The sequence below is a fragment of the Delphinus delphis genome, chromosome X (genome assembly GCF_949987515.2).
Source record: "Delphinus delphis chromosome X, mDelDel1.2, whole genome shotgun sequence".
Taxonomy (NCBI): Eukaryota; Metazoa; Chordata; class Mammalia; order Artiodactyla; family Delphinidae; genus Delphinus; species Delphinus delphis.
Window position 1 is genome coordinate 60753999 of NC_082704.1, and position 19421 is coordinate 60773419.

Genomic DNA, 19421 nt, shown 5'->3' on the forward strand with positions numbered 1-19421 from the left:
CTTCATTCAGTATGACAAATCTAGGTCCATCCATGTTGCTGCAAATGGCATTACTTTGTTCTTTTTTATTGACTCTAGGTCCATCCACTTCACTACAAATAACTCAATTTCATTTTTTTTATGGCTGAGTAATATTCCATTATATATATGTACCACACCTTCTTCATCCATTCCTCTGTTGAACATTTAGGTTGCTTCAGTGTTGCTTCTGGCTATTGTAAATAGTGCTGCAATGGACATTGGAGTGCATGAAACCTAATAAGATTTTGACAAATTACTTCTCTGTGCCCTAGTTTCATCAACTGTACAGTGGGGATAAAGGTATCTACCTTATAGGGCTCTGGGAAGGATTAAATTAAAGGATATTTGTAGGGCACTTAGGATAGTACCTGAGGCATGCTAGTCTGTCTGTCTTTTGTTATTGTTATTAATCTTTCAAACACCTCTGCCAGCAGAGTGTCCTCTTCATTTGACAGGTGAGCATGTCGAAGGCCAGAGTCACATGGCCTGTAAGGGTAGCACCAACAGCAGTCAGGTCTCCTGACTTCTTCCCTGTCCCTATGGTTGCCTTTGTGTAATGATTGTGGGGTGTTTGGATTAATAATAAATAAAGGAAGCAGAGTGGGAAAAACGCCTACAAAGTAGGCCTGCTGTTTGGAAGAAGCTACGTGTACAAGAAGGGTGGCATTACTTACATATTCTACTTGCAACCTGATCTTAAGCTTCTCAGGTACAGAGTGCACCCAGGGATATTTAGGGAACATTACTGCAAGGCCATTTGCACTGGCATTGTTCTACCCTGGTGGGCACAGACTTGGGACAATAAGCTGTATCCAGGGTTGGCATTCACTTTGGAAATGTTTGCTGATTGTTTAATCAGATTCAGTATTCTGAGCCTTAAAGGAGGCTAAGATTTTTGTGGTTGCGAGGTGATTTGAACCTGTCAGTATGGTATGAGGACAAAAAAAAAAATTATTGTGGGAAAGAAACTTTTTTTAATGAATCAGAATATGGTAGTGAATGCTGTCTTAAAGAGGTGAACAGTTTTATCAAGCACTTGGATTCATTTTCCTTCCATACCATGCTAGTTCTGATATTATTTCTTACAAAAGAAAAATTTTAATCTGTCTAGAAATTACTGTATTTAGTAGCCTGTGGTTAGAAATATATATATATATATATATATATATATATATATAATGTGTAGGCTATTAAAATGTTGATGCTTTAGAATGTCAATTACAGATTGAAATATATTACTTTAAAATGTGACCACTTTTGTGTACATTTGTCATTAGTCTGTTTCTTCAGAAATTTATGAAGGTGCTAGGGAGAAGAAGGACTGTGTGTGTTTTTATTTTGCAATATTTAGTACAGGGCTACATAGGCATGAGTACTGAATGAACATTATTTGATTATAAGTACCTTTATTGTATAAATTTTTTCAAAATTATGATTATTTATATTCTTTGTAAACAGAAGAGGACATTTGTAGGAATATATTGGGAAGTATAGTGGTGTTAAATGGGATGCTGCTGTTTAATACCTCATGTTTTTTTTTAGCTTATATATTTTAGGCAAGGACATGAAGCTTATATACGGGCTGTAAGAAAATCAAAAATATACAGCGTTAACCTACAAAAACAGCCATGGAATAAAATGGATCTCAGGGTAAGTTCACCAAATTAATAATCTATGCAATTGAAGTATCTTGGGAATTAAGTTATTAGCCTGTAGGCTTATTCTCAGTTTCTGGATATTTCACTGTTGATTGTGCATCCAGGATAAAGTGATGTACCATACTCTTGTACAGCTGAGTGTTATGGGTCACATTTTATGGTTCCCGAAATTTGTATGCCACCTGTTGTCTTGATTATTTGACCTAATTTCCTGCAAGCTTCAGGTCCTGTAGTGTATACCATTCTATTGATATAATTGGAGCAAAGCAGTAGTTCCATGGTGTGGATATTTTCCTCAGCATCTTTGAACGTTCTAGAAGCTCTATAAACTGTGACTGCATGTGTGGACCACAAACACCCTTGAGATTCTGGCAAATTTAGGATATAGTAAATATCATAAATCCTAAGAAACTCATGACTTTGTGGTGCTTTATTTATTATTTCTTTTGATATAGTACCTATGTAGCTACATGTCACTGAATAAAACAGATATGTTTATTTTTTAGAGAAGGATTTTCTCACTGTAAATACATATTCATTCATTCATTCATACTTATATAAATACAGACAAAGAAACACAGAGATACATACACCATCATTTCTACTTAGGTTTACATTTGTTTTTGTCATTTTGTTTTTTCAACTCTGAGAGCAAGAGAGTAAAGGGCAATTTTACGATAGTTTTCCAGGTAAATGAAGAGTTGTTGTGTAATGATGCTTAAAAGGAAGGATGCAAGAGAGAATGTATATATTTATTTAAATAAAGAATTGAAACATAAAAATTGTATTAAGGTTGTAAGGTGCTAAAATTTCTTATCAAGTGAGCTTTACATAATCATCTCCTGGGAAACAGGAATGCTACCATCTGTTCTGAATCAGGTGAAAATTGAGGTTTTTGTTCTTGTTTTTTTTTTTTAGGATCAAAGGAATAAATAAACCATATGATTTCCTACTTTAAATTCTAACCCTGTGGTTATAGGAAATTTTAGGAGGCAGCATATATGTGGTATAAGAGCCTGGACTTTGGAATAAGACCTGAATTTCAATCCCAGCTCTGCTATATACTAGTGTATAACTTGAAACAAGTCACTGTACCCATGAGGCTCAGTTTTGTCATCTGTTAAGTGTGACTAATAACAATGTATAAGGATGGTATTATAAAATAATATTGTAGGCACTCATAAATGTAAGTCCTTTTCCCAAACATATACATAACATGTCCACCTGCCTACTTACAAACTGTATTTCTGCTAGAGGAGTGATTATTTTCTTTTTTTAAATCGAAATATCACTTTTATTGACAAGATAGGGCCACAATGGGCAGCTCCACAGAACACAAATAAGACAGTCTCAAGACAAGGGTGTAAAATTGCAGCAGACAGGTTAATACTCTTTACCCTCATCCTCTCCCTCAGCACTATCCGCTCCAGCCTCCTCATACTCCTTCTCAAGGGCAGCCATGTCCTCACAGGCCTCAGAAAACTCTCTTTCCTCCATGCCCTCACCCACGTACCAGTGAACAAAGGCACTCTTGACATACATCAGGTCAAACTTGTGGTCCAGGTGAGCCTTCTTGCCATAGTCGACAGAGAGACGTTCCATCAGCAGGGAGGTGAACCCAGAACCAGTTCCCCAACAAAGCTGTGGAAAACCAGGAAGCCCTGAAGGCCTGTGCACTGGTCAGCCAGTTTCCGAATTTGGTCCAAGACAAGGTCAATGATCTCCTTGCCAATGGTGTAATGACCATGGAAATAGTTATTGGCAGCATCTTCCTTGCCTGTGACGATCTTCTCAGGGTGGAAGAGCTGGTGGTAGGTGCCAGTGTGAACTTCATCAGTGATTGTGGGTTCCAGGTCTACAAACGCTGTCCTGGGCACATGCTTGCCAGCACCTGTCTCACTGAAGAAGGTGTTGAAGGAGTCATCTCCTCCCCCAATGGGCTTGTCACTTGGCATCTGGTAATCAGGCTGGATGCCATGTTCCAGGCAGTAGAGCTCCCAGCAGAAATTGCTGATCTGGACACCAGCCTGGCCAACATGGATGGAGATGCACTCACGCATGACTGAGACTTGTAGGGTTCTGTGGGGTTGGAGGAGGCGAGAAGACGGCCACAAAGATCTCCCACTGACAGACTATCAAGGAGTTCAGGAGAGAAGTAGTGACAAGAGGAGTGATTCTTAACCAGCAGAGCAATTCTTAACTCCCCAGAGAAAAACCTGGGGAGTTTTTTCAAAATATATATGACTGAGCTCTACCCCAGACATAGTGAACTCAATTCCATAGTAGTAGGGTTTAGGAACATGAATTTTAAAAATGTTCCCAAGGGGATTCTGCTGTTTATCATTGGTTTATAGCCCTGCACTAAACTACAAATTGCTATTAAGGGGTCAAGAGCCATGTCTTCTTACCTTTAACACTTAGTGGAGTGCCTAGTATCTGGTGGGTATTAGGATAATTTTTATTTTTTTTATTTTTAAAGTTTTATTGGAGTATAGTTGATTTACAAAGTTGTTTCAGATAATTTTTAAATTGTTCAAATAATAATGAAATAATATGCAAATGTTAGGCAATTATTTATATTGAAAGTAATAATTTATTGTTATTCTCATGAATAGGAACAAGAATTTGTTAAGATTGTAGGAATCAAATATGAGGTTGGACCACCTACACTGTGCTGCTTGAAGCTTGCATTTCTGGACCCCATTTCAGGCAAAATGACTGGAGAATCTTTTTCCATTAAGTGAGTATCTATCTTGGATCATGTGTGTGTGTGTGTGTGTGTGTGTGTGTGTGTATTTTAATCCCTATGATGTATTCTGCAGAGTACAAGTCTTAATGGGAAAGAAAACATGACAGCACTACAGGCTTTAGAGTTTAAGGACCAAGGTTTAATGTTTTTTAATAATATATGTTGCATGTTTTATTAAAAGTATACACAAAAATGATCAATATTAAAGATTTTCATATTCAGAAATATGAAACCATATTTAACAAATCATTAAGTATCTAAATGCAGACTTAGTTATAAAACCATAACTAGTAAAATATTAGTATTTAAACAATATTAGAATCTTAACTATATAAAATAAAACCCATATTAATACTTTGAAAGGATTACTTACTATTGAACAATAGATATTGCAGAAGAGACTTTTCTGACATAGCTTTCTAATAGTTCTTTTTTTTTTAACCTCTTTATTGGGGTATAATTGCTTTACAATGGTGTGTTAGTTTCTGCTTTATAACAAAGTGAATCACTTATACATATACATATGTTCCCATATGTCTTCCCTCTTGCGTCTCCCTCCCTCCCACCCTCCCCATCCCACCCCTCCAGGCTGTCACAAAGCACCGAGCCAATATCCCTGTGCCATGCGGCTGCTTCCCACTAGCTATCTACCTTACTACGTTTGTTAGTGTGTGTATGTCCATGACTCTCTGTCGCCCTGTCACAGCTCACCCTTCCCCCTCCCCATAACCTCAAGTCCGTTCTCTAGTAGGTCTGTGTCTTAATTCCTGCCTTACCCCTAGGTTCTTCATGACATTTTTTTTCTTAAATTCCATATATATGTGTTAGCATACGGTATTTGTCTCTCTCTTTCTGACTTACTTTACTCTGTATGACAGACTCTAGATCTATCCACCTCATTACAAATAGCTCAATTTCGTTTCCTTTTATTGCTGAGTAATATTCCATTGTATATATGTGCCACATCTTCTTTATCCATTCATCCGATGATGGGCACTTAGGTTGTTTCCATCTCCAGCCTATTGTAAATAGAGCTGCAATGAACATTTTGGTACATGACTCTTTTTGAATTTTGGTTTTCTCAGGGTATATGCCCAGTAGTGGGATTGCTGGGTCATATGGTAGTTCTATTTGTAGATTTTTAAGGAACCTCCATACTGTTCTCCATAGTGGCTGCACCAATTCACATTCCCACCAGCAGTGCAAGAGTGTTCCCTTTTCTCCGCACCCTCTCCAGCATTTATTGTTTCTAGATTTTTTGATGATGGCCATTCTGACTGGTGTGAGATGATATCTCATTGTAGTTTTGATTTGCATTTCTCTAATGATTAATGATGTTGAGCATTCTTTCATGTGTTTGTTGGCAGTCTGTATATCTTCTTTGGAGAAATGTCTATTTAGGTCTTCTGCCCATTTTTGGATTGGGTTGTTTGTTTTTTTGTTATTGAGCTGCATGAGCTGCTTGTAAATTTTGGAGATTAATCCTTTGTCGGTTGCTTCATTTGCAAATATTTTCTCCCATTCTGAGGGTTGTCTTTTGGTCTTGTTTATGGTTTCCTTTGCTGTGCAAAAGCTTTGAAGTTTCATTAGGTCCCATTTGTTTATTTTTGTTTTTATTTCCATTACTGTAGGAGGTGGGTCAGAAAGGATCTTGCTGTGATTGATGTCATAGAGTGTTCTGCCTATGTTTTCCTCTAAGAGTTTGATAGTTTCTGGCCTTACATTTAGGTCTTTAATCCATTTTGAGCTTATTTTTGTGTATGGTGTTAGGGAGTGATCTAATCTCATACTTTTACATGTATCTGTCCAGTTTTCCCAGCACTACTTATTGAAGAGGCTGTCCTTTCTCCACTGTACATTCCTGCCACCTTTATCAAAGATAAGGTGTCCATATGTGCATGGTTTTATCTCTGGGCTTTCTATCCTGTTCCATTGATCTATCTTTCTGTTTTTGTGCCAGTACCAAGGTTTAATATTTAATTCTTGCTTTGTATAATTCTTGCTTTGTTTCTCCACTTAATAGCTCTCTCTCTCTCTCTCTCTCTCTCTCTTCCTCTCTCTCTGTCTCTCTCTCTGTCTCTCTCTCTCTCTCTCTCTCTCTCTCTCTCTCTCTCTCTCTATATATATATATATATATATATATATCAACTGAAAAATGTACAGTGTTAGAGTTGTGGGTTTCAGTTTTATTTGGGGACTCACTGAGGACTATAGTCTAGGAGACAGCCTCTAAGATAGCTCTGACAAACTGCTCTCAAGAGTTAGGAAGGAATGAGCCAGCGTATATATGATTTTTGGGGGGCTGGGAAATACCTGTTGTCAAGCATACATCCTGCTAGTTATTGCTAGTCACAAGGATCCGATATCTCAGTTAATGGTTTTAGTGCTTTTCTATATATGGGAAGATGCAAGAATCTGGGGTCGCTGAAGTTCTTCATTACATATGCATCTTAACTATCTAGGGGCCCATATATCCAAAACACAGAATGTTTCATCTTGAATTCCTTTCAGGGTGTGCTGTAGGTCAGCAACTACAGTGGCTAATGACTTGATCCTTGTAGAACTGGAATCACAGGCAACATATTTCTGTTTACAGTAACCCCCGTTGGTCATAAATTCATCTAAGGTTTGGGAAGAATGTCATGACCCATTTGTCCCATGGCATTATGAAGGCTTATTCTTAGGTCAAGCAAGGACTTTGTTGGTAGGCCACTCAATGTGCTATTTCTGGATTAGGCTCAGCATCATTTGTTTTACTAGACTCTTATAATCCAGGAAATATCCTCCCGTGTTGCTTCTTCCCATATCTAGAGTTGCGCTATTACAATTAATTTATATGGAACTATGTATGTGATCAATTGCCTCAAGACATTGAAGCATCATTAGTTTTGTTGAAGACCTGGTTACATAACTGGGTAATGTAAGAAACAACAATCTTATAAAATAGACAGGATAAAAATAATATAGCTAGTGATATAGGGCTTCCCTGATGGCACAGTGGTTAAGAATCCACCTGCCAATGCAGGGGACATGGGTTCCAGCCCTGGCCCAGGAAGATCCCACATGCCGTGGAGCAACTAAGCCCGTGCGCCACAACTACTGACCCTGCACTGTAGAGCCCGTGAGCCACAACTACTGAACCTGCATGCCACAACTACTGAAGCCCACGGGCCTAGAGCCTGTGCTCCCCAACAAGAAAGGCCACAACAATGAGAAACCCGCACACCACATTGAGGAGTAGCCCCTGCTCACCGCAACTAGAGAAAGCCCACACGCAGCAACAAAGACCCAAGGCAGCCAAAAATAAATACATAATAAATAAATAAATAAATAAATAAATAAATAATATAGTTAGTGATATAAATAATGTCATAAGGGAAAGTTGAGGAAGATGGCGGAAGAGTAAGATGCGGAGATCACCTTGCTCCACACAGGTACATCAGAAATACATCTACACGTGGAACTGCTCCTATAGAACACCCACTGAACGATGGCATAAGACTTCAGACCTCCCAAAAGGCAAGAAACTCCCCACGTACATGGGTAGGGCAAAAGAAAAAAGAATAAACAGAGACAAAAGAATACGGACGGGACCTGCACCAGTGGGAGGGAGCTGTGAAGGAGGAAAGGTTACCACACACTAGGAAGCCCCCTCGTGGGCGGAGACTGCAGGTGGCAGAGGGGGGGAGCTTTGGAGCCGCAGAGGAGAGTGCAGCCACAGGGGTGCGGAGGGCAAAGCGGAGAGATTCCCGCACAGAGGATTGGTGCCGACCAGCACTCACCAGCCCAAGAGGCTTGTCTGCTCACCCGCCGGGGCGGGCAGGGCTGGGAGCTGAGGCTCGGGCTTCGGTGGGAGCGCAGGGAGAGGACTGGGGTTGGCGGCGTGTACACAGCCTGAAGGGATTAGTGCACCACAGGTAGCCGGGAGGGGGTCTGGCAAAATGTCTGGACCTGCCGAAGAGGCAAGAGACTTTTTCCTCCCTCTTTGTTTCCTGGTGCACGAGGAGAGGGGATTAAGAGTGCTGCTTAAAGGAGCTCCAGAGATGGGCGCAAGCTGCGGCTGTCAGTGCGGACCCCAGCGACGGGCATGAGACGCTAAGGCTGCTGCTGCCGCCACCAAGAAACCTGTGTGCAAGCACAGGTCACTATCCACACCTCCCTTCCCAGGAGGATGTGCAGCCCGCTACTGCCAGGGTCCCGTGATCCAGGGACAACTTCCCTGGGAGAACACAGGGCGCACCTCAGGATGCTGCAACGTCATGCCACCCTCTCCTTCTGCAGGTTCGCCCCACATCCATACCCCTCCCTCCCCCCGGCCTGAGTGAGCCAGAGCCCCCGAATCAGCTGCTCCTTTAACCCCGTCCTGTCTGAGCGAAGAACAGATGCGACCGACATGCAGAGGCAAGTCCACATCCAGAGCTGAACCCCAGGAGCTGTGTGAACAAAGAAGAGAAAGGGAAATCCCTCCCAGCAGCCTCAGGAACAGTGGATTAAATCTCCACAATCAACTTGATGTACCCTGCATCTGTGGAATACCTGAATAGACAACGAGTCATCCCAAATTAAGGAGGTGGACTCTGGGAGCAAGATATATAATTTTTCCCTCTTTTCCTCTTTTTGTGAGTGTGTATGTGTATGCTTCTCTGTGATACTTTGTCTGTATAGCTTTGCTTTCACCATTTGCCCTAGGGTTCTGTCCATCCGTTTTTCTGTTTTTTTTTTTTTTTTACTTAAAATTTTTTTTCTTAATAATTTTTATTTTAATAACTTTTAAAATTTTTATCTTACTTTATTTTATTTTATTTTATCCTCTTTCTATTTTTTATCCCTTTTATTCTGAGCCATGTGGATGAAGGCTCTTAGTGCTCCAGCCAGGATTCAGTGCTGTGCCTCTGAGGTGGGAGAGCCAACTTCAGAACACTGGTCCACAAGAGACCTCTCAACTCCATGTAACATCAAATGGCGAAAATTTCCCAGAGACCTAAATCTCAACACCAAGACCCAGCTTCACTCAACGACCAGCAAGCTACAGTCTGGACACCCTATGCCAAACAACTAGCAAGACAGGAACACAACCCCACCCATTAGCAGAGGGGCTGCCTAAAATCATAATAAGGCCACAGACACCCCAAAACACACCACCAGACGTGGACCAGCCCACCAGAAAGACTAGATACAGCCACATCCATGAGAGCATAGGCACTAGTCCCCTCCACTAGGAAGCCTACACAACCCACCGAACCAAACTTAGCCACTGGGGACAGACACCAAAAACAACGGGAACTACGAACCTACAGCCTGCAAAAAGGAGACCCCAAACACAGTAAGATAAGCAAAATGAGAAGACAGAAAAACACAGCAGATGAAGGAGCAAGGTAAAAAAAAACCCAGACCTAACAAATGAAGAGGAAATAGGCAGTCTACCTGAAAAAGAATTCAGAATAATGATAGTAAAGATATCCAAAATCTTGGAAGTAGAATAGAGAAAATGCAAGAAACATTTAACAAGGACCTAGAAGAACTAAAGATGAAACAAGCAATGATGAACAACAAAATAAATGAAATTAAAAATACTCTAGAAGGAATCAATAGCAGAATAACTGAGACAGAAGAACGGATAAGTGACCTGGAAGACAAAATAGTGGAAATAACTACTGCAGAGCAGAATAAAGAAAAAAACAATGAAAAGAACTGAGGACAGTTTCAGAGAGCTGTGGGACAACATTAAATACACCAATATTCGAATTATAGGGGTCCCAGAAGAAGAAAAGAAAACGAAAGAGACTGAGAAAATATTTGAAGAGATTACAGTTGAAAACTTCCCTAATATGGGAAAGGAAATAGTCAATCAAGTCCAAGAAGCACAGAGAGTCCCATACAGGATAAATCCAAGGAGAAACATGCCAAGACACATATTAATCAAAGTATCAAAAATTAAATACAAAGAAAACATATTAAAAGCAGCAAAGGAAAAACAACAAATAACACACAAGGGAATCCCCATAAGGATAACAGCTGATCTTTCAGCAGAAACTCTGCAAGCCAGAAGGGAGTGGCAGGACATAGAATTAGCAATGAAAAAGGAGAAGTAACAATTGACACTGCACAAATACAAAGGATCATGTGAGATTACTACAAACAACTCTATGCCAATATAATGGACAACCTGGAAGAAATGGACAAATTCTTAGAAATGCACAACCTGCCAAGACGGAACCAGGAAGAAATAGAAAATATGAACAGACCAATCACAAGCACTAAAATTGAAACTGTGATTAAAAATCTTCCAACAAACCCAAGCCCAGGACCAGATGGCTTCACAGGCAAATTCTATCAAACATTTAGAGAAGAGCTAACACCTATCCTTCTCAAACTCTTCCAAAATATAGCAGAGGGAGGAACACTCCCAAACTCATTCTATGAGGCCACCATCACCCTGATACCAAAACCAGACAAAGATGTCACAAAGAAAGAAAAGAACAGGCCAATATCACTGTTGAACATAGATGCAAACATCCTCAACAAAATACTAGCAAACAGAATCCAACAGCACATTAAAAGGATCATACACCATGATCAAGTTGGATTTATTCCAGGAGTGCAAGAATTCTCAATATACACAAATCAATCAATGTGATACACCATATTAACAAATTGAAGGAGAAAATCCATATGATCTTCTCAATAGATGCAGAGAAAGCTTTCGACAAAATTCACCACCAAATTTATGATAAAAACCCTGGAGAAAGTAGGCATAGAGGAAACTTTCCTCACCATAATGAAGGCCATATATGAAAAACCCACAGCCAACATTGTCCACAATGGTAAAAAACTGAAACCTTTTCCACTAAGATCAGGAACAAGACAAGGTTGCCCACTCTCACCACTATTATTCAACATAGTTTTGGAAGTTTTAGCCACAGCAATCAGAGAAGAAAAAGAAATAAAAGAATCCAAATTGGAAAAGAAGAAGTAAAGCTGTCACTGTTTGCAGATGACATAATACCCTACATAGAGAATCCTAAACAGGCTACCGGAAAACTACTAGAACTAATCAATGAATTTGGTAAAGTAGCAGTATACAAAATTAATGCACAGAAATCTATGGCATTCCTATACCCTAATGATGAAAAATATGAAAATGAAATTAAGAAAACACTCCCATTTACCATAGCAACAAAAAGAATAAAATATCTAGGAATAAACCTACCTAAGGAGACAATAGCCCTGTATGTAGAAAATTATAAGACACTGATGAAAGAAATGAAAGATGATACAAATAGATGGAGAGATATACCATGTTCTTTAATTGGAAAAATCAACATTGTGAAAATGACTCTACTACCCAAAGCAATCTACGGATTCAATGCAATCCCTATTAAAGTACCACTGGCATTTTTCACAGAACTAGAACAAAAAGTTTCACAATTTGTATGGAAGCACAGACGACCCCGAATAGCTAAAGCAATCTTGAGAACGAAAAACGGAGCTGGAGGAATCAGGCTACCTGACTTCAGACTATACTTCAAAGCTACTGTAATCAAGACCGTATGGTACTGGCACAAAAACAGAAATATAGATCAATGGAACAGGATAGAAAGCCCAGAGATAAACCCATGCACATATGGTCACCTTATCTTTGATAAAGGAGGCAAGAATATACTAGTGGAGAAAAGACAGCCTCTTCAATAAGTGATACGGAGAAAACTGTAGAGTTACATGTAAAAGTATGAAAGTAGAACACTCCCTAACACCATACACAAAAATAAACTCAAAATGGATTAAAGACTCAAATGTAAGGCCAGACACTCTCTAACTCTTAGAGGAAAACATAAGCAGAACACTCTATGACATAACTCACAGCAAGATCCTTTTTGACCCACCTCCTAGAGAAATGGAAATAAAAACCAAAGTAAACAAATGGGACCTAATGAAACTTCAAAGCTTTTACACAGCAAAGGAAACCATAAATAAGACCAAAAGACAACCCTCAGAATGGGAGAAAATATTTGCAGATGATGCAACTGACAAAGGATTAATCTTCAAGATTTATAAGCAGCTCATGCAGCTCAATAACAGAAAAACAATGCAATCCAAAAATGGGCAGAAAGCTTCAACAGACATTTCTCCACAGAAGATATACAGATTGCCGACAAACCCATGAAAGAATGCTCAACATCATTAATCATTAGGGAAATACAAAACTACAATGAGATATCATCTCTCACCAGTCAGAATGGCCATCATCAAAAAATCTAGAAACAATAAATGCTGGAGAGGGTGTGGAGAAAAGGAACACGCTTGCACTGCGGTGAGAATGTAAATTGATACAGACACTATGGATAACAGTATGGAGGTTCCTTAAAATACTAAAAATTGTACTACCATATGACCCCGTAATCCCACTACTGGGCATATACCCTGAGAAAACCATAATTCAAAAAGAGTCATGTACCAAAATGTTCATTGTGCCTCTATTTACAATAGCCAGGACATGGAAGCAACCTAAGTGTCCATCATTGGATGAATGGATAAAGAAGATGTGGCACATATATGCAATGGAATATTACTCAGCCATAAACATAAACGAAATTGAGTTATTCGTAGTGAGGTGGATGGACCTAGAGTCTGTCATACAGAGTGAAGTAAGTCAGAAAGAGAAAAACAAATACCATATGCTAACACATATATATGGAATCTAAGAAAAAAAAAGATCATGAAGAACCTAGGGGTAAGCCGGGAATAAAGACACAGACCTACTAGAGAATGGACTTGAGGATATGCGGACGGGGAAGGGTAAGCTGAGATTGAGTGAGAGAGTGGCATGGACATATATACACTACCAAACGTAAAATAGATTGCTATTCGGAAGCAGCTGCATAGCACAGGGAGATCAGCTTTGTGGTTTGTGACCACCTAGAGGGGTGGCATAGGGAGGGTGAGAGTTAGGGAGACGCAAGAGGGAAGAGATATGGGAACATATGTGTATGTATAACTGATTTACTTTGTTATAAAGCAGAAACTAACATACCATTGTAAAGCAATTTTACTCCAATAATGATGTTAAAAAAAGGAGAATAAAAACAAGCGAAATAAACCCCAATAAACATACACTGTAATAAAGAAAATAAATTACTTTATGCAAATATTAAAAAAATAATGTCATAATTAAATATTTAAGCCAAACAGATCAAACAGATGGGGTTTAATTTAAGTAAATGCATTCACAGGGACGTTGAGTTTTGCAACATTTTGCTCAATACTTCCACATTAAGCATATATTCCTGGATGTTTAGAAAGTAACATATACTGTTATATCTGTATACTGAATCATATGAACTTTACTTTCTCCTCAGGTATCATGACATGCCAGATGTCATTGACTTCCTTGTGCTACATCAGTTTTATAATGAAGCCAAAGAAAGGAACTGGCAGATTGGTAAGTATAGAATTCTCACTGAATAATTATTGTTTGAAGTAGAGTAAGTAACTTTTAAACCAATTTAACAGAAAGAAATTAGTAGACTGAAAAAGCTGTTAGCCAAATTAGAAAAATTAAAATTTTCTTTTCAGTTACGTTTCGGTGATTTTATGAACATTGTAAGTGGCATAAAACCTTTTCTGTGAATACCTACTCTATTAGGATACAAATCTGTATTAAAAAGAAAATCTTGAAATGTCAATGGCCATGAAATGGAGTACTTAACACTTGGGCTCTTAAAAGACCTTTACTGATTGTGGGTTTCTCTCTCCTTTCTCTCTCTCTCTCTCTTTCTCTCTGCCCCCCCACCCCCTCTTCCTCTCCCTCTTCCTCCTCTTCTACCTCTTTCCATCTACCCCTCTGCCCTCCTCCTCTCTCCGTCTCCCCCTCTCCCTTTTTCTCCCTTTCTCTCTTTCCCCTTCTTATTCTCTCCCCCTCTATTCCTCCCCCTTCACTATCTGTTTAATCTTGGGCAAGATTTTAACCTCTGTTTGCCTCAATTCCATTATCTGTAAAATGGGAATCACATCAGAACATACCTATAAGGTCGATATGAATAAAATGGTACCTGACACAGAGCAACCACTATGTTATTATCTGCTATTAGTACTTTTAAATTCTCCTTTCTTATGTAGGAGAAACATTTTTGTCCACATGGTTGGTTTTGTATTCCTTAGCCATTTAAAGGTACAAAACTAGTATGAAGAGATTTTTAAAAACAAAATGGTGGAACAAAAAATAGAAGAAACAACTGTAGTATCATATGTGCAATACAAAAAGCAGTATGTCTAATGAGCCCAAGTAATTGATAAAAGTTAAATTATATGCGGTAATATGTGATTTATTTCAGAATAATTATTAGCATTTGGAAATCAAAATCCTTGAAGAGGGTAAAATGTAAAATTCACATATATGGAAAACTCAGATTGAAACTTCTAATAATGCTGGATACAATGCTGCTTCTGTATTCAACAAAAACTAGCAATTTAGAGTGGGAACAGAGTGATTATTCTCAAGAGCACTCTTAAGAATTTCTAAAAACATTGTAGGTGATAGATTCCGCAGTATAATAGATGACGCCTGGTGGTTTGGGACCGTGGAGAGTCAGCAGCCTTTTCAACCAGAGTATCCTGATAGTTCTTTCCAGTGTTACAGTGTTCAGTAAGTATATTTATGGTCGTTTACACCTGATATAATACTGTAGTACTATATGGACTTTCTATAAACCCTACCTTACCTAGTCTTATAAGACTTGTACCTGTAAGGAAGTAATCATAGTACCTTTAAGGAAGAAATTTGTTGATAAACCTTTTGGTCCAATATGCATGCTAACACAAAGCAGGAACTGAAGACTTATTTCTGCCTCCCTTATTCCTGTATTTTCTTGTAAGTATTTCTATTTTAGACAAGAATTACAATTATTATTTCATGAAGAGTACTGAAATTAATTCAGTGTTTAAATTAATTGTTACACCTGGAATATAATACTGAATATTTACATAGTCTTTTATTTAATGGTATGAATTCTAGACAGGAGTGACTGCACTATGTTTGGATGTACTGTTTGTCTACAATTTACTTTTGCTGTTCATGAAATACCAGGGTTGTAAGATTCCTAATAAATAAAGCTTTCTTCTCAAGAATGATAGAACAAATGTTTATTCTGTGAAGATTGACTTTTAGTCTCCATATTGTAGATCAAAAGGGAATAATAAACTTTTGGAGAAGCTATAATACTCAACCTGTTAGAATAAATTAGGTTATCTCATAGAAAGAAGTGATCTATTAAATCGACTTTTTTAACCTGAAAGGAATTTTCCAAAGAGATCTTTTTATTCTGTACCCTGGCTTAACATTGAATGTATGCTTGGTTGGAATTAAAAAAAAAAAGCCCAGCAGAACTAAGAGTAAGCTTACAACTCTCTTTCATATTGATGGGCCATGTTTTCTCTATTAGAGGCTTATTATTATCTTTGTGTAAGCAAAGTTGTACTTCAAGGAAACTGTATTGTCCCTTTACAAATTTCACCCCCAAGAAGTAATGCAAATTATGCTAGTATATAAAATGTCATCGGAATCTCATTTGTATCTTGTTATTTTTTAATAGCTGGGACAATAACGAGAGAGAAAAGATGAGTCCCTGGGATATGGAGCCAATTCCAGAAGGAAGTAAATATGCTTTTAAAAAATGAATTATAATTTTTCTAAAAGAAAAATGGCAATAGCATGATTCTAGAAACTAATTATTTCTTATTTTTCACTTTATGCATAGCTGCCTTTCCAGATGAAGTTGGTGCTGGTGTTCCTGTGTCCCAGGAGGAATTGACTGCTTTGCTATACAAACCTCAGGAAGGAGAGTGGGGGGCTCATTCCAGAGATGAGGAATGTGAACGAGTTATTCAGGGCATCAACCACCTTCTTTCCCTGGGTATGGTGAATGTGAAAGAATGTTAGGAAGATGAGAAGGAAAACCAGCAGACTTATAAGTTCTGTAAAAGGAAATGCATTTTCTCACTGTATACTTTTTTTTTTTTTTTTTGCGGTATGCGGGCCTCTCACTGTTGTGGCCTCTCCCGTTGCGGAGCACAGGCTCCGGACGCGCAGGCTCAGCAGCCATGGCTCACGGGCCCAGCCGCTCCGCGGCATGTGGGATCCTCCCGGACCGGGGCACGAACCCGTGTCCCCTGCATCGGCAGGCGGACTCTCAACCACTGCGCCACCAGGGAAGCCCTCTCACTGTATACTTTTAACCCAAGAGGCATGGTGATTCTAGTTTTAATAATAACATTTTTATTTGCTTGGCCAAAGTAATGACTGGCAAACTTTTTCAGTTCTTGGGCTATAATAGTGAAGGCAGCCATATAGGTGTCTTTTACTTTCTTGAGTCATTTTGGCTCTCTAGCTATTCCCTGAGCCTAACTTTGGATCAATATTTTGGTAAAGACAGTGGGTGCAATAATATATTTTACTCCATGACTATTTATATTTTCTGAAGTATATCACGAGACATTTGACATTTATCCAGAAAAGACATAAATTTGAAGCTAAACACAGTTCTCCTTTAATTTTGTCTTGTTTTTACCGATTTGAACCAGTGTATCATGCATTATTGATTCGTAGATAGAATGTCCAAATAAAAAGAATAACATTATAATAGTATTGGTCTAGTTTTTGCATAATTGAATCATCAGCATTTTAGAAATGTAGTATTATATCACCCACCCTTCTTGTTTATATGTGTTTTTGTTTGTTAACATGAAATGTTAGTGTTCTTTATAATTGTCTTTTTTTATTTTGTAAATGTTGTAGATTTTGCCAGCCCTTTTGCTGTTCCAGTGGATCTCAGTGCCTATCCCTTGTATTGTACTGTAGTTGCTTATCCAACTGACCTCAACACCATCAGGCGGAGACTTGAAAATCGCTTTTACAGGTCTGTTTAATATTTATCATTTCCTAAAAGCTTGTATAGTTTTATATCTTTTGCTTTCCTTTTTGCATAATGATACACTGAGATCTTTGTTTTCATAGTGTAAAATAACCGTTCAGAAGACCCACTCCAAAATTTCTCCTGAAAATTTGGAACACTGATTTCCCTTTATTCAGTAGATTTTCACTCTTCCAGGCTAAGAAGGGGTATGGACAGCGAGGAAATTATGACTAGCAGAAGTCACATATGAAACAAAAACTACAGTTAATTTTAACTTATTAAAAGCAGATTAAGTAGTTTGTGGATTCATCTTGATTATGGTGCTCCAGGGACTTGGAGCATGTTTTAAATCCCCTGTTGGGGAATTAGGCAGCAGTTAATTAGATTTAATTACCAATCCCAAAATGTGTATAGAAAAAGCCAAGTTATTTTTTCCTTGGTTTTGGTTGGGAGTGGGGTGATTATGGGAAGGCAGTGGAGGGCAGCTTTTGGTACCTCTCTCACCCTAGAGTCTACTGTGTCCTAACCACAATTATTCCATGAAATGGTTATAAATATAACCAGTTGGGTGTATTTTATATCTTTACCTATAATTTCATTCAATAATATATATCATAAAAGCAATGAGGTAAAAATCTGTCCTTTTTGTTTTTTGCTTTTCTCTGAAAACGAAACATTCTTCTGTTGATTTATCAAAGCAGTATTTGTTTGTTTTTGTTACTTTGACCTTGGTCAAATCGCTATTTACCCACAATGTCGTGGGTCAGTTCTTTTCCAAGTTTTCATATCCAAGTTTATAGTCCAGTGGTTCTGAACTCTTGCCTGTGCTTCAAATACTCTAACTATATACCTTTATTAGTGCACATTAGTCACACACATATATTGAGTCACATACATATATCTGAACACCTTTGACATATCATGATTAAATGCCTAGTTGTTCTATGTTGTCTAATCCTAGAATAGACTTTAAATGTATCAACCAAGAGTAACAGGGTATTTTTTCTTTCATAGGAGAATATCAGCATTAATGTGGGAAGTACGCTACATTGAGCATAATGCTAGGACTTTCAATGAGCCAGACAGTCCTATAGTTAAAGCAGCCAAAATTGTAACTGATGTCTTACTTCGCTTTATTGGGTAAGAAGAAGTTTTATCTCCCATAGAGGCTGACTTCTGACTTCTAAAATTTATTGAAATGTATTTTAACTTATCTGTCTTATCAGGGATCAGAGCTGTACTGATATACTGGATACTTATAATAAAATTAAAGCAGAAGAACTAAACAGTACTGATGCAGAGGAGGTAAGAATCACAGCATGATTAGTAGGCATAAATTCCTTTTCTGTCATTTAAAGTACAGTAAGTATTATATGTAAGTGTTAAAACTAACTATAGGGGCTTCCCTGGTGGCGCAGTGGTTGAGAGTCCGCCTGCCGATGCAGGGGACACGGGTTTGTGCCCCGGTCTGGGAGGATCCCACATGCCGTGGAGCGGCTGGGCCCATGAGCCATGGCCGCTGAGCCTGCGTGTCCGGAGCCTGTGCTCTGCAATGGGAGAGGCCACAACAGTGAGAGGCCCGTGTACAGAAAAAAAAAAAAAAAAAACTAACTATAAGCAGTGAAGCTGATTTCTGAAAGCTGGCTGAACACCTGCATCTTTTTGTATTAAACTCTTTAACCTATATGTAGATAATATATACCAAAAATGTAGTGTGCTACAGCCAGAGAGAGGTGGTCAGTCATCCTTTTTGACACAGTGGGTTTCTGTGATGAGAAATCAATACTTTATTTTCCAGCCCTTGAAAACAGGACAAAGCACTAATCAGTGTTTTAAAAGAATGGTTAGTTGATGGTAGTTTCAGTAGGGATTAATTTTCTACACAGTATATATAAAATTTTAAAGTATTTTATAATTTTAAACTTGAAAGTCTACATTTTTAGTACTTTAGTACTTTCATGGAATTGCTATTTGATTTCCTTTACGAAAATTTGCAAACATAAACCAGTTTTTCTTAATGAAATGGAATTAGTATTGTCAGTAGACCCTCACATATCTTATTTCCCCACCCAGTCATATCCCTAA

At 38.4% G+C, this 19421-nt stretch overlaps 2 protein-coding genes across 3 annotated transcripts in view; one reads left to right on the forward strand and one right to left on the reverse strand.

The window, feature by feature from the left end:
- BRWD3 (bromodomain and WD repeat domain containing 3) overlaps window positions 1-19421 on the forward strand; it is a 121434-nt gene that overhangs the window by 85209 nt on the left and 16804 nt on the right. For both annotated transcript variants that reach the window (XM_060002334.1, XM_060002335.1), the window contains 9 exons: window positions 1564-1671; window positions 4295-4419; window positions 13785-13867; window positions 14959-15070; window positions 16017-16078; window positions 16182-16337; window positions 17219-17339; window positions 18351-18476; window positions 18563-18641. In XM_060002334.1, coding sequence (XP_059858317.1) covers window positions 1564-1671; window positions 4295-4419; window positions 13785-13867; window positions 14959-15070; window positions 16017-16078; window positions 16182-16337; window positions 17219-17339; window positions 18351-18476; window positions 18563-18641 — 972 coding nt within the window. The remainder of the gene's footprint in view (window positions 1-1563; window positions 1672-4294; window positions 4420-13784; window positions 13868-14958; window positions 15071-16016; window positions 16079-16181; window positions 16338-17218; window positions 17340-18350; window positions 18477-18562; window positions 18642-19421) is intronic.
- Window positions 3063-3739, reverse strand: LOC132418552 (tubulin alpha-3 chain-like). Its single transcript, XM_060002468.1, has 2 exons — window positions 3389-3739; window positions 3063-3251 (listed from the first exon to the last, which is right to left on the reverse strand). Exons 1-2 carry the CDS (start codon window positions 3737-3739, stop codon window positions 3063-3065), a joined length of 540 nt encoding a protein of 179 aa, XP_059858451.1.